The sequence below is a fragment of the Lithobates pipiens genome, unplaced genomic scaffold (genome assembly GCF_037356315.1).
Source record: "Lithobates pipiens isolate NorthernLeopardFrog02 unplaced genomic scaffold, aLitPip1_a1.2 Scaffold_30, whole genome shotgun sequence".
In the NCBI taxonomy this organism is placed as follows: Eukaryota; Metazoa; Chordata; class Amphibia; order Anura; family Ranidae; genus Lithobates; species Lithobates pipiens.
In genome coordinates, this window is record NW_027507791.1 from 60,732,784 (window position 1) to 60,759,224 (window position 26,441).

General features: G+C 44.3%; 1 protein-coding gene across 13 annotated transcripts in view; it reads right to left on the minus strand.

The window, feature by feature from the left end:
- Positions 1-25,096, minus strand: part of LOC143942903 (CD48 antigen-like) — a 176,488-nt gene extending 151,392 nt beyond the window's left edge. For all 13 annotated transcript variants that reach the window (XR_013264858.1, XR_013264857.1, XR_013264856.1 and 10 more), the window contains exon 1: positions 25,032-25,096. Coding sequence is in view for 10 of the 13 variants with exons in the window: in XM_077464323.1 (XP_077320449.1) it covers positions 25,032-25,086 (55 nt within the window). In the remaining 3 variants the exon portion in view is untranslated. The remainder of the gene's footprint in view (positions 1-25,031) is intronic.
- Positions 25,097-26,441: the final 1,345 nt, after the last annotated feature.

The window sequence follows — 26,441 nt, forward strand, 5'->3', positions numbered from 1 at the left end:
TTCTTCATTCCCTCGTGAAATGTTACATGCAATGATAATCACCCTCCCAAAGCTAGGGAAAGAACCGACTACTCCCCAAAACGTTAGGCCATCTCTTTACTAAATCTTGATTTAAAAATATATGCAAAGGTTATTGCAACCCGACTAAATAACATACTGCCCACCCTAATTCACTGCGATCAATCCGGTTTCACCATGGGTCGCCAAGCGCCTGACACTACCAAAAGGCTTATAGATATTATTCACCATGCTGAGTCCCGCAGAATGCCTTCTCTGCTTCTGTCTTTGGATGCGGAGAAGGCGTTTGACAGGATTCACTGGACTTATCTCCACAGAGTCCTTCTTAAATTCAGCCTCAAGGGAAACATTCTGCAAGCTACCCTAGCCCTATACACAACACCCTCTGCAAAAGTATACTCATCTGAAATGCTATCCCAATTATTCCAAATAACCAACCGCACGCACCAAGGATGTCTATTATTGCCCTTGAACTTTAATCTACTTACGGAGCCTCTAGCAGAACACATCAGAACCAACCCCCTCATCTCTAGCCTCACAATTAATAGATCCCAACATAAAAGTAGTTTATTTGCTGACAATGTCATCATAATGGTCAACAACCCAACCTCTTCCCTTGCAGCAATTCAAGACACTCTCATGCGGTTCAGCAAGGTATCATACTACAAAATAAATGAAACCAAATCATTAATACTCAACTTAGGTATAGATGCTATGACTACACATCTATTACAATCTCAGTTCCCTTACAGCTGGGCAGAAAAAAGTATCTGATACCTAGGCATTCAGCTCACCAAATCAGTTAAACATCTTTTTGCGTTTATGGTCAGGGAGACTAGCATCACAATTGCTCTATCTCTTTAGAACAATACCCATCCTGATACCTCAATCCTATTTTAACTCCCTACAAACCATTCTAAACAAGTTTATTTGGCAAGGTAAGAAACCCAGAAGTGCCCACTCGAAACTTATCAAACATAGATTAGCAGGAGGATCAGGATACATAGACTTTGCAGACTTTGCAGATTACTACCAGGCCACCATACTAACACAAATACGAGAATGGTTTAGTCTTACCCCTAACACCCACTGGGGACATATAGAATCCTTTTCACTCATCAGATCAGACCTTAAAACTTGGACTTTAGGGATCCCTATCCCATATTTAGGCATCAATATACCGAATACTCTTTCACCTACAATGAAAGCCTCAGCACATGCATGGAAAACAATTACAGAAATAGCATTACCACCCTCGCAAACCATATCACCCCCTCACTAACACCAGACCTCTTGCTATTCCAATGGATAAGAAAAGGTATCCTTCACATTCAAGACCTGTTCTCCAATTCCAAAAAACCTTCTCCCAATTGAGAAAAGAGTTTGCACTCCCAGCCTCTGAATATTTTACTCACCTATGGGTAATTCATTGCTTATCCTCCCTACCCAAACCAAAACGAATGTACTCCTTACCTTCCACCATATGGTCCTTGTTAACCCACTCATTCCCTACATGGAAAGGCATCATTACTCTGAAACACCTTACACCAGAAAAAGGACTTTATTAAACAAACCTCACATCTACACTGGGAATCAGACTTGGGAGACTCCTTCACTGAGGAACAATGGCAAAACGCATTCAAATCTATATACCAATCTACCTGTTGCCCAGCCCTATGGGAATTATCCCAAAAGATCTCTCAAAGATGGTACCTAACTCCTACCAGACTTGCCTCTTGATTCCCAATCAACTGATTCCTGCTGGAGATGCCAAAAAGCAAGGGGAGACCTATTCCATATCTTATGGGCATGTCCTAATATACAGCCTTACTGGTCCACTATCTTCCAGATCTTAAGAAAGGTCTCCAAATGTCACATCCTCTTCTCTCCCATACTGGCACTCCTAATGCAGTGTACACACCAGCGGAATTTCCAACAGAAAAAGTCAGACGGAAGCTTTTCAGCATATATTCCGATCGTGTGTATGCCTCATCTGACTTTTTTTCGACAATTCGAACGGACCTAGAAATAGAACATGTTCTAAATATTTCCGACGGAAGCAATTGCTATCGGGAAAACTGTTTGTCTGTTTGCTGTTCCAACGGACCAATAACGACGCATGCTCTGAAACAAGTACGATTGGCTACTGGCTATTGAATTTCCTTTTTCTAGTCCCATCGTACGTGTTGTACGTCACTGCGTTCTTGACAGTTGGACTTTGGTGTGATTGTGTGTACACAAGACAGTTTCAGATGAACTCCGTTGGAACTCCATGGGAAAAGCCTTCAGGGTTTATTCTGGTGGGAAAACCGGTCGTGTGTATATGGCATAAATTTAACAATATGAATCATCCCTACCCCCTAAGCCCTTGTACACAAGGTCAGAGATTCCGACAACCACATCCGTCGGATTTTGTCCGAAACTGTTGTACACACACGGTCGGACAAAGTTGTCGGAAAATCCGATCGTTCAGAACGTGATGACGTTATTTTGTTACGACGGGACTACGTTCAGGCTAGTAGCCAATATCTTTGATGTAGGAATTTGATCTGAGCATGCGTGGCACTTTGTCCGATCGGAATTCTCTACACATGATCGGAGTATGTCCGATCGGAGCATTTTGTTGGAAAATATTTCCGGCAAGTTGGAAAATTTGGTCTGATGGATATTCCGATGGAAACAGTCCGATGCAGATCACACACAGTCGGAATATCCGACAAAACGCTCCGATCGGACACATTCCGTCGGAATCTCTGACCGTGTGTACAAGGGCTAAGAATTATAATCACACACATCCTTTTAGCAATCAGAAGCAGCATCAATCGCCTGTGGAAATTGGTTACAACTCCCACTATTAAGAAAACTCTTGAAATGGTAAACACACACTGAAGTTACGAACTCATGATGTCAAATAAATAGTGTAGCTCTAAGATGAAGCCCGAAAGGGCCACAATGGATAGATAAAATCAAAGTGAAAATTAAATAAAAGAGACCTGTGAACAAAACAATATATACACAAAATCACAGTGATGAAATAGTGATATGGAAATACTGGAATACTGAACACTGGTCAAATGGCCAGTGTCCACATACAAAAAGTCCAATAAATGGAAGACTGGCTCTTAATCCTAGACTGGAACAGGTATCATGTAGTAAGAGCAGACTATGATGGTGTTATTAAAATATATTCTGATGAGAGGATGGGTACTCTTACCAGAACAGGTGGAAGCACAAACCGTATGGCGGTGCGTCAAAAAGGCTTGTAGAACTGTTTTCCCGATGTAGTGTGGTGCCAAGCTGGAAACTGGGACGAAGACTGTACACCAATCTGCACACAATTGGATGGTGGTTCCCGAGCAATGATATCAAAGCAAAGGTTTCCAGGATATCCAAACCAGTCCAAAAAAATGGTGTTTCAGAGGGCAGTCATCAGTAGGAAGCAGGTGGTGCTGGCCAGATGTGTTTCAACTAAATAGTCTTCCACTTGGGTATATCCTGACCTCCCCACATTGCTACTGAATATATAAACTAAAACATAATTACATAATTGCAAGAATCCACCCCTATCATCATGGTGGAACCGGAAGTGAGCCTGGCAACAAGCGTCTCAACACTCACTCCTATTACATAACAAAGAACAATAGGAACATGTGAAACAGTCGTACCTCCAAACAGATCTGTATCTCTTGGTCACTGGCCATTTGACCAGTGTTCAGTATTCCAGTATTTCCATATCACAATTTCATCACTGTGATTTTGTGTATATATTGTTTTGTTCACGTCTTTTTTATTTCATTTTCACTTTGATTTTATCTATCCATTGTGGCCCTTTCGGGCTTAATCTTAGCGCTACACTATTTATTTGAGATTACTGTTTTGACTTTGTTTGTGTGTTAGCAGCAACCTTTTTGGGGGTTTAGCGTAGCATTTTGCCCCTATTCACACAAACTCATGATGGCCTCTAGCAGTGTTGCCAACCGCCCATGTTTTTACGGGCAGCCTGTAAAAATGGGGTTATTTCTTCATGCCCGTGAAAATCCGTGAATAAAAAATCTTGCCAGTAAAAAATATGACGGTCCTGGCTCGGAACTGTGCATGTGCAGTTCCGAATGTAGAACAGGCTTAGTATTGCCTCTGTAATATATGCAGAATATTGCTCTCTGAAACATTGCATTGCATTTTCTGGCTAAACTGATAGCAGGAGGAGAGACTCTATTTCAGGGATATGCAATTAGCGGGCCTCCAGCTGTTGCAGAACTACAAGTCCCATGAAGCATAGCAAGACTCTGACAGCCACAAGCATGACACCCAGAGGCAAAGGCATGATGGGACTTGTAGTTTTGCAACAGCTGGAGGTCCGCTAATTGCATATGCCTGCTCTATTGGGTACAGCTGCAGGATCGAAGGCAGATTGGGTCCTGCTGTAATTAACAAAGAAGCCCACCCCTAACAACAAAAACAATGAAAGACAGGATTGGATAGCTGCCCAGGAGAGCTGTGATTGGGGGAGAGAGAGGAGGACACAGGAGGAGAGACAGACTGGCTTTGTGGCAGGCAGACAGAAAAAAAAGTATCCCATGTGTTTATCTCTTGAGCACTTCCAGAGACTGTGACTCTCCTAAAGGAAGGTGCACACTTGAGAGGGGAGTTTGCAGTGTGTTATTCTGCCTGATTACTGAAGATGTGCTAACAGTGCAGAGATATCTAGAGACCAATTTCAGTGCTGCAGCAATCATCATCATTATCCTGTTTGGAGGTCTCTGTGGCCTGTGTTGCTCCCATGACCATCCAGTCAACTGAGACAGTGATCAATCTACCAGGAAGGAAGATATATCAAGTGCATCTAATGGTGAGAGATCTTCTGCCATCCTTGTGTATGTGGATCTAGCTGCTAGGTCCTATTTACTGTTAATGCAGCTTTATCTGAAGGTGGATCTCCATATCTGTTAATCATTGTGACACTTTGTGAAGATACCCCTTTCCATTCTGTGGATTACAAATATTACTTCACAAAAGCCTGAGTACTCAAACACAGGATTTAAAGGGCCCCACCGCTGGCAGACTCTGTGTGTGTTTGTGTGAATATAATTCCCACTGGCCAGTGGTTAGCTAGAACCTACAAGACCTAGGTAGGATCTTATAGTCAGTAATATCACTTTTGGGAAATTGTTGAACATTATTCTTTGTATTGTACAGTTTTGTTCACTACTTGTTCAGTGCATTTCAGGCAAGGCCTCCCACTGGCGGTTAAAGTGAATGAACACAAATCCTGTTTTCCTTTACTGAGAAGTTGTAGTATATTATTGCACTTAATATTTGTATTCTGTTAATCAGTTTATCTCTTTTCAGGGCTTTTTGCTAGTTCTAATAAAGCCCAGCTAAAAGTTTAAACAATGTTTTCGTGTTACTGAGATCCTGGAGAGGGTGAGCCATCACTGGTGTGGGACAGAAGACCCGTATATTACAGTGGCCCTTGCGGGGGTGGCGCTACACGAAGCATGCATGCAAGCATGCTCCAATGCATACTGATGATTCTGACACTACTGCGCCTGCTACTTGTCTTGTTCCCTCCCCGCTTCCTTCCACAGCGTGCCTTATTCGATTTCTGCACAGGAGATGCTAGGAGCCGGAGGGGAGGAGTCAGCCTACAGTGGAGCCGGACCGACTGTCTTCAGCCTAGCAGAGGAGGGTAAGCTAGTGATTAGCTAAATGTCTCATATTGCCTTGTCTTAGTGGGCAGGAGGAGGGGCAGAGAATGGGCTGTGTATCATGCTTGTTGTGTACAGATCTGCATTGCTATTTGCTTCTAAACTGACTATGGAGGATGTTTTCTGAGATCTCCCCCAATCTCTAACTATTACCTGCAGTGCTCACCAGTCCAGTCCAGGCACAGCCTCCTCAGTCCTCTCCAGAGTTATCACCGCATGTGTCTGGTTTGGGGCACTACAAATCCCAGCATGCCAGGAGAGGGGAGGCAGCAGCAATATGATTTGGTAGATTTTCTGATGAAAAGTGCTGCTGTATATTGTGTATGTATAGTTTGTGTGTACCGTTTGCTCATAATAGAATTGATTATGTATTGTGCTTGATGGTCTTGAGGTGTTTATTCATATATTTTTATCTGAATAAGTAGTAGTGAGCACATTTTGGTCTTCTGTATCATGTCTGCACTCTCTGACCATCTCCTGTAGTATATCCACAGTCTGTGACCGTCTGCTGTAGCATATACGCAGTCTCTGACCGTCTCCTGTAGTATATTCGCAGTCTCTGACCATCTCCTTTAGTATGTCCGCAGTCTCTGAGCGTCTCCTGTAGTATGTCCGCAGTCTCTGACCGTCTCCTGTAGCATATCTGCAGTCTCTGACCATCTCCTTTAGCATGTCCGCAGTCTCTGAGCGTCTCCTGTAGTATGTCCGCAGTCTCTGACCGTCTCCTGTAGCATATCTGCAGTCTCTGACCATCTCCTTTAGCATGTCCGCAGTCTCTGAGCGTCTCCTGTAGTATGTCCGCAGTCTCTGACCGTCTCCTGTAGCATATCTGCAGTCTCTGACCATCTCCTTTAGCATGTCCGCAGTCTCTGACCGTCTCTTTTAGCATGTCCGCAGTCTCTGACCGTCTCCTTTAGCATGTCCGCAGTCTCTGACCGTCTCCTTTAGCATGTCCGCACTCTCTGACCGTCTCCTTTAGCATGTCTGCACTCTCTGACCGTCTCCTTTAGCATGTCTGCAGTCTCTGACCGTCTCCTTTAGCATGTCCGCACTCTCTGACTGTCTCCTTTAGCATGTCCGCAGTCTCTGACCGTCTCCTTTAGCATGTCCGCACTCTCTGACCGTCTCCTTTAGCATGTCCGCAGTCTCTGACCGTCTCCTTTAGCATGTCTGCAGTCTCTGACCGTCTCCTTTAGCATGTCCGCAGTCTCTGACTGTCTCCTTTAGCATGTCCGCAGTCTCTGACCGTCTCCTTTAGCATGTCCGCAGTCTCTGACCGTCTCCTTTAGCATGTCCGCAGTCTCTGACCGTCTCCTTTAGCATGTCCGCAGTCTCTGACCGTCTCCTTTAGCATGTCCGCAGTCTCTGACCGTCTCCTTTAGCATGTCCGCAGTCTCTGACCGTCTCCTTTAGCATGTCCGCAGTCTCTGACCGTCTCCTTTAGCATGTCCGCAGTCTCTGACCGTCTCCTTTAGCATGTCCGCAGTCTCTGACCGTCTCCTTTAGCATGTCCGCAGTCTCTGACGTCTCCTTTAAAAATGTCCGCAGTCATTGACCGTCTCCTTTAGCATGTCCGCAGTCTCTGACCATCTCCTTCAGCATGTCCGCAGTCTCTGACCGTCTCCTTTAGCATGTCCGCAGTCTCTGACCGTCTCCTTTAGCATGTCCGCAGTCTCTGACCATCTCCTTTAGCATGTCCGCAGTCTCTGACTGTCTCCTTTAGCATTTACGCAGTCTCTGACCGTCTCTTTTAGCATGTTTGCAGCCTCTGACTGTCTGGTGAAGGATAAAACCCAGACCCACCAAGCTGGAGCCATTTGACTGATCCCTGCACGGTGCACCTGAGAGGAGGTCAGTGACAGTGTCACCAGGCCAGTCTGAGGGGGAATCACTGATGTAAGGGGGCACTGATATAAAGGTTTCCTCCCTATATTAGTAACCCCCCTTACCTTAGTGTATTCACTGTAGGGAAGGTGGTCTCTGGCAGGTCCATCTTTAATATTGATTGGACCCTGGGCAAAAATTTTCTTTGGCCCCCCCACCCCCCATACAATTCCACCCTCCACCTGCTCTGAGACATACAATAAATAGCAGCTAGACTTAAAATCAGTTTACTGTATCAGATCAGGTAGCAATTGTGTTTGGTTACCAGCTGTTACAGCATATCATTACTGCTTACTGACTGGTTGCTAGAGGTTACAGCACACATTACGGTTCAATGATTAGTTGCTAAAAGTTACAGTAAATGATTTCTGCTTGTTAATTGGTTGATAGAGATTATTGTACAGTAATACTGCTCACTGACTGGTTGTTATGAATGCCGCCGCTATTTACATATGAATGCCGGTTATTTACATGTAAACACAGGGTCTGCAAGTGAGCCATCTGTAAACAACAATAGGGCAGAGCTGGGCAGCATTAGTACCAGCACTTCACACTGAGATATCGGGAAACAGCATGGGACAAAAACTTAAAGGGACAAGGGAATTTAACCTGGGATAGTTGGTAAGTATGAAGCAGCTGCTTTGGGCCCCACAACAATGACAGGGCCCATGGCAGCTGCCCGTTTTGCCTTGCCTTAAAGACAGCCCTGGTCTCTGGTCACCAGAGTGTCCCCCACATCAGAGTTCCTGGCGTTCCCCTTTACGTCAGAGTCTGCAGTATTCCCCCTTGCAGTGCAAGGGGGAACTCAATCTGTGGACCCTGATGTAATTGTGAACTCTGATGTAAAGGGAACACAATGGACTCTGATATAAGGTGGTCTCTGGTCACCAGAGCCTCCCCTCTACATCAGCGTTCCCCCTTAGATCATGATTTGCAGCGTTCCCCTTTACAAAAGAGTATATATATACAGGTGTGAGGGGGCTGACATATATACAGGATTGGGGGGGGGGGGGGCTGATTGCATACAGGTGAGGTGGCTGGTGTGGGGATTCGGTAGGATGGCCCGTGGTCAGGCTGGGGGGAGGGGGGGGGGCAGCATGAATCAGAATTCCTCCCGGGTCCTGGAAGGGGTGCAGGCTAGAATTGCCAGCTGTCAATAATAGCCGGCATCCAGCTTGTAGCAGATCAAGGTAAACACGATGCTTCTGCAATTTTTTACATTGGAAAATTAGGTAACGTCATGTAAGTACTGCAAGTCCCTGTACCTCCTCAAAGTACAGGAGCACAGGCATGACCAGTGTAACCCAGATATACCACCCTTAATCTGTTACAGCCCCTTTATACTTTCTTCCCACCTTTACCTTGAATGAAAGATCACACTGTTCTTATGGAGTATAATGGCCATAACAGCCTTTATTAACCACTTCCCGACCAGCGCACGACGATGTACGTCGACAGAATGGCACGGGCAGGCATATTGGCGTACAGGTACGTCCAATATTCAATGCCGCCCTGCCATCGGGAGCGCGCTGGTCGGGACCCCCGTGAGTCCGGTCGCGGGACCCGCGGACTCGATCGCCGCGGGCATCCCCGTGATCGTCTCACGGAGCGGCCGAATGGAGGAAATGCTGTGTAAACAACATTTCTCCATTCTGCCTAGCAACTAGTGACGCTGATCTCTGCTCCATGTGATTGGAGCAGAGATCAGTGTTCACTAAATGAAAGCCCAACCCCCCCACAGTTAGTAACACACCCCTAGGAACACTTAACCCCTACACTGCCACCCACTGGTTAACCCTTTCACTGCCAGTGTCATTTACACAGGAATCACTGCATTTATATAGCAGTGATTACTGTATAAATGACAATGGTCCCAAAAATGTGTCAAAAATGTCCGATGGGTCCCCCACAATGTCGCAGTCACAATAAAAAAAAATCGCTGATCGCCGCCATTACTAGTAAAAAAAAAATAATAAAAAATTATTAATAAAAATGCTATACAACTATCCCTATTTTGTAAACGCTATAACTTTTGCGCAAACCAATCAATAATCGCTTATTGCGATTTTTTATACCAAAAATATGTAGAAGAATACGTATCGGCCTAAACTGAGGGAAATTTTTTTTATATATATATATTTTTGGGGGATATTTATTATTAAAAAAAAGTAAAAAATAATGCGTTTTTTTCAAAATTGTCGCTCTATTTTTGTTTATAGCGCAAAAAATAAAAACCGCAGGGGTGATCAAATACCACCAAAAGAAAGCTCTATTTGTGAGGAAAAAAGGAGGTCAATTTTGTTTGGGAGCCACGTCGCACGACCGCGCAATTGTCAGTTAAAGCGACGCAGTGCCGAATCGCAAAAAGTGGTCTGGTCTTTGACCAGCAAAATGGTCCGGTCTGCAAGTGGTTAAACAAACTGAAGTAAAACTCCAAATTAACTTTAAATATATAACAATATATATATATAACCACAGAGAAACAACATGTTTCAACCCCAATTTATTGGTCAGTGGCGGAGCTACCCCCTTTTACCACCGTATATATCACCAGTACACTGCGGGACCTTTACCAAACATCATAGGCCTCCAGCTGTACCACTCGGAGACAACCCCTTTTCCCACAGTGCAACCAAACCAGTATTCATCAATCTTTTGATGAAATACACCGGAGGGCCATACTACCAATGAGCCCCCCACCCCTTTTACCACATCTGTTACTGCTACCGTCACTGATGTGGGTGGTAAAAACTGCCTCCTCGTGTGATCACTTTCGCCAACTGACTCCCGCTCAGCTCCACCCCCTTTATCAATGGCTCCTCCTGCTCCAGCCTCGCCCATTGCTCCGCCTAACTCCAAACCCTCTTCACAGTGTGTCAATGGGCACACTGTCATGTCCGGACCTCCCCTAACGTTCCCCTGCTGTCCACTCCTGCTCTGGTCCTCTCTGTGCTATTGCAGCTCTGTCCAATGTCTCCTTAACATAATGCTGATTGCAGCAAGCAATAGATCACCTTTTGAAGTGATCTATTGCAGCTCAGCTGCATGAGGCTCAATCAGTTGTTCACTAACTTGTTTAAGCCCCCAATAAAAAAAAAAAAAATTATATATACATATACACAGTATCTCACAAAAGTAAGTACACCCCTCACATTTTTGTAAATATTTTATTATATCTTTTCATGTGACAACACTGAAGAAATGACACTTGTCTACAATGTAAAGTAGTGAGTGTACAGCTTGTATAACAGTGTAAATGTGCTGTCCCCTCAAAATAACTCAACACACAGCCATTAATGTCTAAACCACTGGCAACAAAAAACGAGTACACCCCTAAGTGAAAATGTCCAAATTGGGTCCAAAGTGTCAATATTTTGTGTGGCCATCATTTTTTTCCAGCACTGCCTTAACTCTCTTGGGCATGGAGTTCACCAGAGCTTCAAAGGTTGCCAGTGGAGTTCTCTTCCACTCCTCCATGACGACATCACAGAGCTGGTGGATGTTAGAGAAGTTGAGCTCCTCCATCTTCCATTTGAGAATGCCCCACAGATGCTCAATAGGGTTTAGGTCTGGAGACATGCTTGGCCAGTCCATCACCTTTACCCTCAGCTTCTTTAGCAAGGCAGTGGTCGTCTTGGAGGTGTGTTTAGGGTCGTTATTATGTTGGAATACTGCGGCCAGGGCAGGACTTAGGGTGGTGGGGGCCCCTGGGCTTGAGTCACTTTCGGGCCCTACCTTCTATACATTACCGCATTTATCGGCGCACAACATGCACCCCAAGTTTAGGAGGGAAGTTTAAGGAAAATTTTTTAATTCAAATGCCCATCAATGCAGCCTTATCAGTGTCCATCTGCAGCCTTGTCCAGTGTCATTTGCAGCCATGTCAGTGTAGCCTTGTGATTGCAGTCTTGAAGTTTAAAAATGGCGCCATGGAGATACAGAGTCTTGTGTATCTCGGGTCCTCTCGCAGTCCCGAGCGGAGTCAAGAGTAGCCGGGTGTACTCGGCTCGGCTTACAGTCACACCCAGTCCCTGTATTATGTCCATCGTAGGGCGGGAATGGGCGTGACTGTGAGCGGAGCCAAGCCAAGCCGAGTACACTCGGCTATGTATCTTGGTGGGGCCCCTGTTGGGTGGGGCCCATGGGCTTGAGCCCAGTCAAGCCCAATGGTAAGTCCAGCCCTGCCTGCGGCCCAGTACCAGAAGGGAGGGGATTAGGCTCTGCTTCAGAATGTCACAGTACATGTTGGAATTCATGGATCCCTCAATGAACTGTAGCTCCCCAGTGCCGGCAGCACTCATGCAGCCCCAGACCATGACACTCCCCCCACCATGCCTAACTGTAGGCAAGACACACTTGTTTTTGTACTACTTATCTGGTTGCAGCCACACACACTTGACACCATCTGAACCAAATACGTTTATCTAAAATAAGGTCTACCAGACCTACTGTGCATGTGCGTGCCGTGATTGGCCGCGCAGTCATCTGGGACCTGTGATGTGTCCCAGTTGACTGCCTAGAGGGAGGGGGAGAGCTGATCTCCCTTCCTGCACCAAGGGAAATTATGTCAAGAGCACAGGCGCTGAAGGAGGCAGACTACGAGGGACCCCCTAGCAACAGGTATTTCAAGGTGAGTACAAAAAAAATTCTCCAAATGTTTTTTTTTATGTACATTAATACATTTTTTTTTTTTGGGGTGGAACTCCACTTTAAGCTGTTCTTTGGGGAATTATACTGAGTCTGGGCTATTACCCAGACCATGACACTCCCACCATCATGCCTAACTGTAGGCAAGACACACTTGTCTTTGTACTCCTTACCTGGATGCTGCCACACACACTTGACACCATCTGAACCAAATATGTTTATCTAAAATAAGGTCTGCCAGACCCACTGCGCATGCGCACACCGCACCGCACTATTATTGGCCGTGCAGTCATCTGGGACCTGTGATGTGTCCCAGATGACTGCCTAGAGGGAGGGGGTAGAGCTGATCTCCCTTCCTGCACCGAGGGAAATTACGTCAAGAGCCCAGGCGCTGAAGGAGACAGACTAAGAGGGACCCCCTAGCAATAGGTATTTCGAGGTGAGTACAAAAAAAGTTCTCCAAATGTTTTTTTTTAATGTACATTAATGTTTTTTTTGTTTTTTTTGGGGTGGAACTCCACTTTAAGCTGTTTTTGGGGAATTCTACCGAGTCTGGGCTGTTATTCAGAACTCGTTTGATCTATTGCCCTCCTTTGTAAAATAATACTACTTTGCTTACTACAGTAAAAGCTGAGATAATATAAACATATTGACTTGTCATTTAAAGGTGCTTGTCTAAAGATGTCTGAACCCAGAGTGTCAGGTGGGTTGGAAGGTTCACAGAGCCATGGTGATGCAGATGAACAGGTAAATCCAACTAGCCCCCAAGGGGGCCATGCTACAACTGTATGAGAGGAGCCCTAAACATGTAAGTAAAGTAATTCGCTTACCGTACATTTGCTAAGAAAGAGTAGACATGTCATCCATAAGAGGGTTGCGATCTGCTATCAGAGGTTGGTGGTTAAGAGGCTAAAGTTTGCAAAGATCAGCCAAGAAGCTACTGGAATGTAGTGACAGTCCTAGGCAGAGGTCGGCAGGCACACGGCTGAAGTAAGCTGATGTCAGCCAGGAGGCTGCTGGATTGTGATGAGCTGGACCCCTGTGACTAGTAGAGCTGAAACGCAATCAGCCAGCTGGTACAGAAGATTCTGGGAGCTCTCAACCCACTCGACAACACTCAGTTGTGGTCCATAAGGAGGCATGGCTATGCAATTCCAGGCCCTGCCCCTTTGTCAAACCAAACCAATATTGGTTTGACAAAGAACGGGGCCATGAAAGGCATAACAAAGCCCCCTTATGGAAGTGACATCATCCCGACCACAGCCGAGTGGGCTGAGGGCTCTCAGAATCCGCTGTACTAGCTGGCTGCTTGTGTTTCAGCTCTACTAGCCACAGCGGTCCAGCTTGTCATGATCCAGCAGCTTCCTGGCTGGCATCTGCTTACTTTAGCTGTGTACCTGCCGACCTCTGCCTAGGACTGTCACTACATTCCAGTAGCTTCTTTGGCTGATTGCCGCAAACTTCAGCTGACTCATGAAAAGAAGAAGTGTGATACCAATAAAAACCTCAGTCCACGCAAAAATATTTGTTTAAGAATACAATTAAAAAGGCAAAAAAATGTATATAAAAAAGTATATTAAAAAAATAGGAATTCCAATCACTGTGATGAAAGTGTTTTGTGCACTCCTCATCAATTCCTTCTTATAGTGCTCCACCAACCGCCTGTGTAAACTACACACACACACCAACCATACGTTCTGGTTCACACTATCGCGATGCGTGAACCAGCACAATTCCAGTGCCACTTCCCGCATCGCATAGAACTCGCAAGCAGTTCACACTGCCCTATGTGAACCACTGCGGGTGTCAATAGAACGTTAATAATGCAGATATTTACCAGCACACCATGGATCAACAAGATAGGGTCCAAGCTGATTTTTTTATTCCATGATCACATCAAAAAGCAGTGCAACGTTTCAGAGCCACTCGGTGCCCCTTCGTCAGGCATGTGACAAAGGAGCACTGCGTGGCTCCGAAACGTTACACTACTTTGCGATGTGATCATGGAATAAAAAATCAGCTTCGACGCTTGACTATGGTATTAACTATGGCTTGTTACCTGCTATACCAATAATCCCACCCTTCCATCTAATGACCACACAACCAGGACCGTATTTAAGACAGGGCAAAAGGGGCAGCTGTTGTGGGGCCCAAAGCAGCTGCCTCATACTTGAAAACCATCCCAGTTTAAATTCCCTTATACCTTGATGTTTTAGTCTAGTGCTGTGTCTCAATATCTCAGTGTAAACTTCTGCTGCCCAGCTCTGCCCTATTGTTGTGTACAGATGACTCACCTGCTGCCCTTGTGTTTACATGTAAATAACCTGCATTGATATGTAAAGAGCAGTGGCACTAATATGTAAATAGCCGTGGACCACCACACTGATATGTAAATAGAGGTGGCATTCATATGTATATCATGTCCCCTGAGGTCACATCCACCATCACTTCTGCTGAAGGCTGCCCACTGGGGAGGTAAAGGGGCATGCTTGAAAGACCTGCCTACAACTATAGTCATTAAGCCTAACATCAGCCTGTTCTGCAAAAGTAAGCAAATTGGAGGTGGAACCCTTCTTCAAAATAGCATGGGGCCACAGCACCCTGAATTTTGGTGCATGTGAATATGCAGGCAGGCAGTGGGAAGATGAAGTGCTGTAACCTTTAGAAACCAATTAGTGAGCAGTAATGCTATGCACTAATCTCTTGCAACCAATCAGTGAGCAGTAATAATGTGCAGTAACCTAACAACAAATTAGTGAGTGGTATAGATATTAGGTAACCTCTAGCAATAAATCAGTGAGCAGTAATAATGTGCAGTAACCTCTAACAACCAGTCAACAAGCTGAAGTCATGTGCTATAACCTCTAGAAAATAACAATGAGCCATAATGTGTGCTGTAACCTCTAGCAGCCAGTCAGTGAGTGGTAATGATACACTGGAACCTCTGGCTACCAATCGCAATTGCTGCCTGATCTGATTCAGTAAACTGAATTTGAGTCTAGTTGCTATTTATTGTATGTCTTAAAGCATGCGGAGAGCGAAATTACGTGGAAGATGGGGCCCAAGAAAAATGTTTGCCCAGGGTCCAATCAATATTAAAGACGGCCCTGCACACAACACTGAAATGGAGTAAATTGGCCATAGCAGCCATTTTATTAACCTATTATAAATATCAAATATTAGGAGGATTCAAACCTGTGTGATAAGTGGAAAATACCCTTTTGTCGACGGCTGAAACTTCTACTTATTAGTTAAACTTTGCTATGTTACAATATGAAGATGTATTAAGTGGTACTAAAGTCCACTATCACATGTTCTTTTTAGGGCCCCACCAGGTGATCTAGTGGGCTAGTATGCACAGGATATTTGCACAATATAGCATGTTTACCTGTCACACTAAATCCTCCAGAGCTGCATTGTAATTAATCTGGCAGGTGCCAGGGGCTTCCATTTTCGCACAGTCTTAGCCGCAGCAATGTCACTCCTGAGCAGTGGTTTGTAGTCCCATCACTGCGACACAGATCGGGGCTGTAAATATACAATGAGCCATGCATGCACGGATCTCTCATTGAGCACATGAGGGCTGACAGGGAGGAGGAAGGATTTATGACAGAAGAAACTGCTTGTGTCTCTTCTTTCATAAATATCCGGTCTTTCAACTATTTCATTAAAATTGAAGTTTTCTACTAGTGTATACATTTCTTTTTCTTAATTAGCTCCTGAAGAAGTTCGAAATGAAGAAGATCCACAACCTGGACCGTCACATACTGGTAAACGTAAAGACGTATTTATCAGTTGGCCCCATATAAAAAGTGTGACAAAATAACAAAAATATTAATTTCTCAAGCAGATCAGCTGGAAAATTTAATCTCCAATCAGGATGGAGCAGTGGATGCTGTACCTCAAACAAGTACCGTATTTATCGGCATATAACACGCACCTTTTTCCCCCTAAAATCAGGGGAAATTCATGGAATGCGTCTTATATGCCGATCCCTGGCGATCTCCGCTGTCTGTGAGGGCTGCTGACATTTACTGAGCCGAGCGTACTGTGTACTCAGATAGGCTCGGCTCTGCTTGCAATCACGCCCAGTCCTGCCTCCTAGCCTTTACATCCGCCATTGGACTGGTGTTGTGTTCATCATAGGAGTTGGCCAAGGGGTGGGACAGGGGCGTGACTGCGAGCGGAGCCGAATAGCTGAGTACATGAGTACACAATACACTCGGCTCGGTCTATGTCGACGACGAGAAGAGCCGAATATTTTGGCAGCAGTAAATTTAAAACCCAAAGGCCGCGTACACACGGGCTGACTGTCTGACGGACTTGGTCCGCTGAAAAAGTCCGCTGAAGCCCACACACGAGCGGACTGTCCGCTGAAACACGTTTCAGCGGACAGTCCGCTCGTGTGTGGGCTTCAGCGGACTTTTTCAGCGGACAGTCTGGCGGACTAAGTCTTTCGGAATTTCCGTAATATTGTCCGTCCAAACTTGGTTTCAGCAGACAGTCCGCTCGTGAGTAGGCAAGTTGGACGGACTAAGTATGGCGCATGCTCAGAAAGGATTTACACGGCCGAAGGTTGCATTGCAGTGTATTGGACGTCGTATTTCTAGTCCCGTCGTACGTGCTGTACACGTCATCGCGCAAGCTTTCAGCGGACTGTCTGTTCATCGTGTGTGGTCAAGTCCGTTCATTCAAAAGTAGGACGGACTGTCTGTCAGATTGTCTGACGGACTTAGATGGACAGACAGTCCGCCCGTGTGTACGCGGCCAAACATGCTGCAATTTTGGGGAAGACTGCAGATGGACACTGGGGAAGGCTGCAGATGGACACTGCAAGACTACAGATGGACACTGCAAGGCTACAGATGGACACTGGGCAAGGCTGCAGATGGAGAATGGGCAAGGCTTGCAGTTGGACAGTGTGCAAGGCTGCGAACTGCGAGCGGAGCCGAGTAGCCGAGTACATGAGTACACAGTACACTTGGCTCAGTCTATGTCAGCGGTGAGAAGAGCCAAATATTTTGGCGGTGGTAAATTTAAAACCCAAACATGCTGCAATTTTGGGGAAGATTGCAGATGGACACTGGGGAAGCTGCAGATGGACACTGGGGAAAGCTGCGGATGGACACTGCAAGGATGCAGATGGACACTGGGCAAGGCTGCAGATGGACACCGGGCAAGGCTTGCAGTTGGACAGTATGCAAGGCTGCATTGATGGGCATTTAAAATGTAAGTTTTTTTTCTCTTTAACTTCCCTCCTAGAAGTTTTTTTCCTTAAACTTCCCTCCTAAACTTATGTTATACGCCGTCACATGTAATACGCTGGCGCGTGTTATACGCCGATAAATACGGTAAATCTACAAACCGACAAAACTTTTCTTTATTTATTTTTTCTGTATATTTCATACTAAGAATCGTTTTGAATAATTTTTTTATTTATTATTTTGCAGATCAAGAAAGAGTGGAACATGCACAGCTAATAATTCTTCTTCTGACCCTATACGGGTTCCCAGAGGAAGGAGAAGAAGGCAAGTGCTAGCTAACAGAATAGAGGAAAGCTTAAAGAGGAAGTAAACCCTGATGAGTTTACTTCCTCTTTGATTCCCTGCAAAGGTAAAGCATAATGGACTACTATGCATCGCATAGAAGCCCATTATGTGTCACTTACCTGACACAGGAGCCAGGGAAGTCACCGCTGTCCCCTGTAGTTCCGAGCGTCCATTTCTTGGTGGGTCTCGCTGCTCCGGCGCTGTGATTCACCGGAGCAGCGATGACGTCACTCCCGCGCATGCACACGGGAGCCGACACTCGCGGCATATCACCGTGATCTGCGGCTTACCCAGTGCGCCTGCGCCCCAGACAGTGGTGGCTGTGTTCAGGTAAATATCTCCTAAACCTTAGGTTTAGGAGATATTTCTTGGACCTACAGGTAAGCCTTAATCGAGGCTTACCTGTAGGTCAAAGTGGTTTGTAAGGGTTTACAACCACTTTAAGGGATAGACAATCTATCCAAGATTCAATGCAGAACTGAATTTTTTGGCAAAATGAGACGTTCCAATGACAACATGGAGCGTCTTACTACTGCAGTTTTGCAGCATCAAACAATATTCCAAGAGATGCTAGAAGAGCATAAAAAAATTCCCTTGCTCTTCTGCATCTTGTTGGTCAACCAAGCCAACAACTGGCCCCCATGGATGATTTAAAGGGATTGTAAAGTGAATTTTTTTTTTAATTTAAAATAACAAACATGTTATACTTACCTCCACTGTGCAGCTCGTTTTGCACAGAGTGGCCCCGAACCTGCTCTTCTGGGGTCCCTCGGCGGCTGTCTCTGCTTCCTCCCGCAGATGCTTCTCACGTTCATGTGAGCTCCCTCGCATGGTGAGAAGCATCTGCGGGCGCGCTCCTGTGATACAGCCGGCGGGTATAGCCGCTCGCTGTATCACACGGCCCCGGCGCTCTGTGTCAGTGGATGTGATTGACAGCAGCGCGAGCCAATGGCTGCGTTGCTTTCCATCCATCCACTCCAGCCAATCAGCGGCCAGGCTTAACGGTGGAAAGGACGTCGGGGGACGAGCGTGGGACTTTCGAGGGGTGAGGTAAGTAAAACGGGGGGGCTTGGGGTGCAGGCACTGTCAGATGTTTTTTCACCTTAATGCATAGAATGCATTAAGGTGAAAAAACATGTACCTTTACAACCCCTGTCTTGGTTGTTTGAAATTTATTATATTTTTCATTAAAATATTTTTTTATCAGAAATCCAGTGTGTGTTTTTTGTTTATTTTTTATTGAACTTTAGTAAATGCGAAGAGAGGGAACAGTAGAACAATCTAAATCATGGGTCTTCAAACTATGGCCCTCCAGTTGTTCAGGAACTACAATTCCCATCATGCCTAGTCATGTCTGTGAATGTCAGTTTTACAATGCCTCATGGGATGTGTAGTTTCACAACAGCTGGAGGGCCGTAGTTTGAGGATCCCTGATCTAAATTAATGCAACATTTGGTTTCAATACCCTTAGCCTTCATAACAGCAGTACCTTTTAGAGCTTAATTTTTTTGAAAACTTGCACAAAGAGGCATTACAGGTACCAATGGACAGCAATTTAATACATAGTTAAAAACACTATCATTGTTATGTGAAACAGAGTTCAAACAGGCAATGAGAGGAGAGCTCTGACAAAAAAGCACCACATCCCAGAAACTATAAACAAAGCAAGGAAGGACACTGGGGTTTTAAAACAAAACCCCGGGACTTTTTAGGTGCTAAATTGTAAACTGTAAAGTTAGTTAAGGTGACATAAGCAATATGCTCAAACAAAAAAATTTTTTTTCATTTGAGCATATTGCTTATGTGACCTTAATTAACTTTACAATTTAGCACCTTAAAAGTCCCGGGGTTTTGATTTAAAACCCCAGTGTCCTTCCTTGCTTTGTTTATGTGAAATAGAGTTGTGTAGGAGGTTGACCATCAACACCAGCGGCTACTAGACAGCCTACAAACTACAAACTTGTGTAGGAGGTTGACCATCACCACCAGCAGCTGCTAGACAACGTACAAACTACAAACTTGTGTAGGAGGTTGACCATCACCACCAGCAGCTGCTAGACAGCCTACAAACTACAAACTTGTGTAGGAGGTTGACCATCACCACCAGCAGCTGCTAGACAACTTACAAACTACAAACTACAAACTTGTGTAGGAGGTTGATCATCACCACCAGCGGCTGCTAGACAGCCTACAAACTACAAACTTGTGTAGGAGGTTGACCATCACCACCAGCGGCTGCTAGACAGCCTACAAACTACAAACTTGTGTAGGAGGTTGACCATCACCACCAGCGGCTGCAAGACAGCCTACAAACTTTTGCACCCGAAACGATCTTTTCCATGCAAAGTGAGCTGAGGAGTCTGCTTAGCTACTGGCACCTGCCTGCCATTTGAGCTAGGGAGGGGACGGAGGGTGTGCATCCCTTTTATGGGCCATCAGAGCGGCCCAGGGGGGAAATTGGAACCCTGCCCCCCCCCCCCCCCAGGGTGACCACATTTCCAAACTGCCATTCAAGGACAATTTTGCCATGGATAGCTGCACCGAGTAGGCCTTCACCAGACTGACACTAGGGGTGATCGGGAGGATGAAGCGGCAGCAGCCATCAGAGGACTTCTGTCCCTGCCCACCACCTATCAGTCACCTATTACAGAGCCAAAGGAAGTGCTCCAAAACTCTGTTGGCTCTGTGCTTCGACAGCAGCAGAGAAGGCCGAAGTTCCCCAAACCCTGAAGCTTCCTCTCTCCCCCTCAACATTGCACCCATGCCTCTCCATGTCGCACGCCCTACCCCAGGGCCAGTCTGCCCCTGATTTTCCACCTCTCTGAGTGCCGCATTGGGTCCAATGTGTTCAGCATGCATGTGGACTGTTTCTAACTTCCTTACACCAAAATACCCGCTGTGGATGTGAAAATATCAGTAACATTCTACTTCTGCCACAGCTCCACTGCATGGCAAAAAAAACATGCCAGAGTTGGGTTTTAATTAAACATAGATGCATTTAGAAGCTGATTGGCTACCATGCACAGCTGAATCACATTTTGCAATCTCCAGCTTCAGTAAATCAACACCAGGGTGTCTGGGGCTATGAACCTGCATTGCTGTAAAATTGAGCATTGGCTGTGAATGTTGCACATGGCTCTCACAGTGGTGTATATGGTTGCATGATCAGAAAACACACACACACATAAATATGAGATATATGTACTTTTTTTTGGTGAAAGATATATTTTTGTTTTTGAGATTATATATATATATATATATATATATATATATATACACACACACACACACACACACACAGATATACACACACACACACAAATATACATATACACACACAGACATAAATATACGCATACACACATATCTATCTATCTATCTATCTATCTATCTATCTATCTATCTATCTATCTATCTATCTATCTATATATCTCTGTGTGTGTGTAATTGTATAGTTAAAGCGGTGTTCCGGTCGTTTTTTTTTTTTTTTTTAAAGTCAGCAGCTACAAACACTGTAGCTGCTGACTTTTAATAAGGACACTCATATGTCCAGTGATCCCGCAATGTCGGTTGTTCGAGGCAGATCCGTCAATCAGATTGGCTGCCGGCGCCTCCGTCTTAACGAAGGGAAACAGGCAGTGTAGCTTTGCGGCTTCACTGCCCATTTCCTACTGCGCATGCGCGAGTCGCTGGGCTCTTTGTGAATGGCCCTGTTGTTTTCTGGGACACACACACATGTCCCAGAAGGCACCGGGGCAGCTAGCTGAAGAGGAGGTAGTGCAGCGGAATAGGAAGAGGCAGATTAGGAAGACTGTTTAGCAACAGCGGTTTCAGGTAAGTTTAAAAAAAAAATTAAAAAAAAAAATCTTTTTTTTCTTTTTTTTTAAGAATATTAATGCATTTTCTTTTTTTTGGACGGCCCTCCACTTTAATGTAATTCTAACCTGCTGTTGATGTATTTTTCGCTGCAGTAGAGTACGTTTTTACTTTCACTTTTGGCCACGCAGGCAGATGGACAAAGAAAGAAGCTATTCACTGGCAGAGATCTCCTCTTTCTTCCTGCTAACTCCACCTCTTTTGCTGGAGAAGCAAGAAAGGAGAACTTGAAAGAGAAGCGCACTTGAGAACTTGATAAAGTGGCATCTCTGTTTACTAAACGGGCAGTTTCTGTTGCAGGGAATGCAGCCATTCTGTGTACTGAGATGAGATGAGGAGAATAGTTCTCCAGTACTCATCTCAGTATATTAACCACTTTCAGACCGGACCAATTTGCTGGTCAAAGACCAGACCACTTTTTGCGATTCGGCACTGCGTCGCTTTAACTGACAATTGCGCGGTCGTGCGACGTGGCTCCCAAACAAAATTGACGTCCTTTTTTTCCCACAAATAGAGCTTTCTTTTGGTGGTATTTGATCACCCCTGCGGTTTTTATTTTTTGCGCTATAAACAAAAATAGAGCGACAATTTTGAAAAAAACGCATTATTTTTTACTTTTTGTTATAATAAATATCTCCCAAAAATATAAAAAAAACATTTTTTTCCCTCAGTTTAGGCCGATACGTATTCTTCTACATATTTTTGGTAAAAAAAATCGCAATAAGCGATTATTGATTGGTTTGCGCAAAAGTTATAGCGTTTACAAAATAGGGATAGTTTTATAGCATTTTTATTAATAATTTTTTATTATTTTTTTTTTTACTAGTAATGGCGGCGATCTGCGATTTTTATTGTGACTGCGACATTGTCGGGGACCCATCGGACATTTTTGACACATTTTTGGGACCATTGTCATTTATACAGTAATCACTGCTATATAAATGCAGTGATTCCTGTGTAAATGACACTGGCAGTGAAAGGGTTAACCTGTGGGTGGCAGTGTAGGGGTTAAGTGTTCCTAGGGGTGTGTTACTAACTGTGGGGGGGGTTGGGCTTTCATTTAGTGTACACTGATCTCTGCTCCAATCACATGGAGCAGAGATCAGCGTCACTAGTTGCTAGGCAGAATGGGAAAATGTTGTTTATACAGCATTTCCTCCATTCGGCCGCTCCGTGAGACGATCGCGGGGATGCCCGCGGCGATCGAGTCCGCGGGTCCCGCGACCGGACTCACGGGGGTCCCGACCAGCGCGGGAGCGCGCCGCCGGCGGCGCGCTCCCGATGGCACGGCGGCAACGAATATTGGACGTACATGTACGCCAATATGCCTGCCCGTGCCATTCTGTCGACGTACATCGTCGTGCGCTGGTCGGGAAGTGGTTAAATTAACAATGCTCTGAGATAAACGGTGATCATCATGATCTCCGCTTATCACAGTTTATTAAAGCCGACACTTAAGCACTGTATATGTATAGTTGTCATACCTTTTTTGGAAGTGGTTTACACATTGGATGTCATTTTATTGTATTACACAGTATTTCATTACGATCAGCAATTCTGTATTTATTTGCACCATGCACTTTATCACATAGTGCTGCACGTTTTCTCTATACATTAACTCATTACTGAAACCCCCTGCGGATCGCAACTGCAGGGCAGTTGCAAGAAAAGTGCGCGGTGCGTGGGTTTCCCACATCACGTTCTGGTGTGAATCAGCCCAGAAACATCTGAGCCCTTGTACACACGGTCGGACATTTCAACAACCAAATCCGTCGGATTTTGTCCGATGGATTTTGTCTGACGGATTGTGTCCGAAACTGTTACATACACACGGTCGGACAAAGTTGTCGGAAAATCCGATCTTTCAGAACGTGATGACGTTATTTCGTTACGATGGGACTACGTTAAGGCTAGTAGCCAATAGCTTTGATGTAGGAATTTGATCTGAGCATGCGTGGCACCTTGTCCGATCGGAATTCTCTACACATGATCGGAGTATGTCCGATCGGTCCAGTTTGTCGGAAAATATTTCCAGCAAGTTGGAAAATTTGGTCCGACGGATATTCCGACGGAAACAGTCCGATGCAGACCACACACAGTCGGATTATCCGACAAAATGGTCCGATAGGACACATTCCGACGGATTCTCCGACCGTGTGTACAAGGGCTAACTGGTTAGCAGATGGATATAAAAATGGAGAAAAATTACTGCGCTACTAGTGAGAAATGGTGTGTAAGCTGCCAGCTCCAACAATAAGACTAATTGTAAATAAAAAATGTGATAAAAAGTGCAGCATTACAAATGCTTGTATATCCAAATGTAAATTGAGTAATAAGTGAACATATACAACAGCAGCTAAACTGTATTGTTCTCGGGAAAACAAAAAAACATTCATTCATCTTTCAATTCAGTTCAATTCAAAGCTATTAATGGTAACCTTATTACAAATAACACCTAAGAATCAAGTGACTTCATATAAACAATTTTTTTTTTTAATAAAGTGAAGAGATATATATGAATGAACAATACAAAATAAAGTGTGACGTCAGTAGATAATTAAATCTCGGTACATATCAGCACAATATGAAGTCCATCAATAATGAGTATCATGTTGTATTCCTCCTTAATAAAAAAAATATATATATATTCCCCCCAGACCAGTCCCCATATCCAAACAATAATCATACAGTATATCACAATGATAGTGATTTGGTGTGAGCGCCATGTATGTGTGAACTGAACACAATAGCATCTGAATTTTTAACATTCACAAACCTGGGGAAAAAAATCAGCAGACATTATTGGTTATATTTTGGAGTAATTATCCGGGAATGCACAAAATGATATAAATGTTAAAATTGGGAAAAAGTACAAGACAATGCGTTGTTTCTAATATTTCATTTTTTTCCCCCCAACAACATAGGAAGTAAAAATATCTCCAACAGAAATTGTTACTAAATTAATGCTATACAATACGTTGGGTTAGACTATAAACACGTAAAGGCTATGAAGTGTGAAAGCACATAAAGATAGTAATGCACTAAATCATTGTTTCTCAAATAGTGATTATCTCTTTTACACATATTCTTATTATCTCTTCTGTCTGTCTCCTTATTTACATTGATACATTTACTACTTTGTGTTATTTTATTACTATTAACATATCAGTGCTTCTCAAATAAGAGCTTAAAATAAAACAGTCCTATCTTCCTTATGTGTGTTGTATTATTTGTTACATTTCTATAATATTGTGAGCATTAGATACTACACTTTCTGTTCTCTGGGTATTTCTGCCAGCATTGATCTCTATTCTCTAGATATAAATGTATATAATCTGTATGTACTCACCACAAGTCATGCAAAAATAGAGTAAACCGAAGAGGAGCTCTGTTCTTAAGGTCATCTTTCTGAAATATAGGTGTACAATAGAAGAGCAAAGCTGAGCACATGTTTCACTGACTCCTCCCAATCTCTCTGCAGCCAGTAGCAGAAGGCATTTCAAAATTTAATTCTAAAGTCCCTTAGAAGAAATTGTTGTCGTCCATACAAAATTGAACGCTAAGGTCCCATTCACATCTGTGCAGGTGCGATTCTGCGTGCTGCGATCTTGCGCGTTTTCATGCTTTGTTTATTTCAAAGAGCTGCATTACACGCCAAAATCGCACAAAATAAGAACACAACCCCCCCCCCTTTTTTTTTTTTTATCACGCTGAACCAAAAGGCATAGTATGCATCAGAAGGTGCATCGGGGTGCCATTAAGAATGAATGGCGCCCTTATTTTAAAAAACACTCAAAATCTAACCCCTCCACGCTTAAAGGGGTTGTAAAGCTTAGTTTTTTATTTTCTAAATAGGTTCCTTTAACCACTTGCCTACTGGGCACTTAACCTCCCTGGCGGTACGATTATTTCGGATTTTAGGTGCTAAAAGAGGTACAATTATTTTGCATGAAAATTTGACGTTTTATATTGTAGTCCTGTAATTCTTAGGAATAACTCACTTAAATCTGTCCAAACCAGAGTCTAGCAGACATCCCGGGTATGATAAAGTTTGAAAAATGAAATCATAAATTATAATATAATGAATAATTATACCAAATATTAATATAACAATAATAAAAATAATTCAATAATGTAATCAAATCAAAAACAGTGAAATTTGCTCAGTTGCAGAATTGTCACTGTCATTACTTTTCAGTATTTGATGACGGATCTCCCCACAAATCGCTATCCCTCAATTCTGCGAGTGATTCCAATTTATTATCGCTGTTTTCTAGCTGCTCTAAAATAATTTTTGATGTAAAAGGACAGTTTTGGTTGCTATGGACAATCTCCAGTTTCCAGGCAGAATGAACAGTTTTTATAATATAAAACTACATGCAGGGCACTGGGCAGACCACTAGGGACAAAGGGGATGTGAAATAATTACATACAGCAATGTAATCTGTAAGATTACATTATACTGTATGTATAGTGAGTGTTTCACTTTTTGAATTTGGCGCCGATCTCCGTCCCCGTGCGTCGCAGCGCTCGCAGGGCACGGAGATCGGCTCCATGATAGATCGAGCGAGACACGGCTCTCTCGTACAGCGCGGGGACATTGCTGGATCCGAGGTAGAAGGTAAGTTAATGTCCTCCTGGATCCAGCGATGCGGTCCCGAGTCTGGCTCGGGGTTACCGCTTTTGGTATAAAAATTCCACCCCGAGCCAGACTCGGGAATACCGTCAGGGGGGTTAAACACTCCTCCTGCCCAGACCA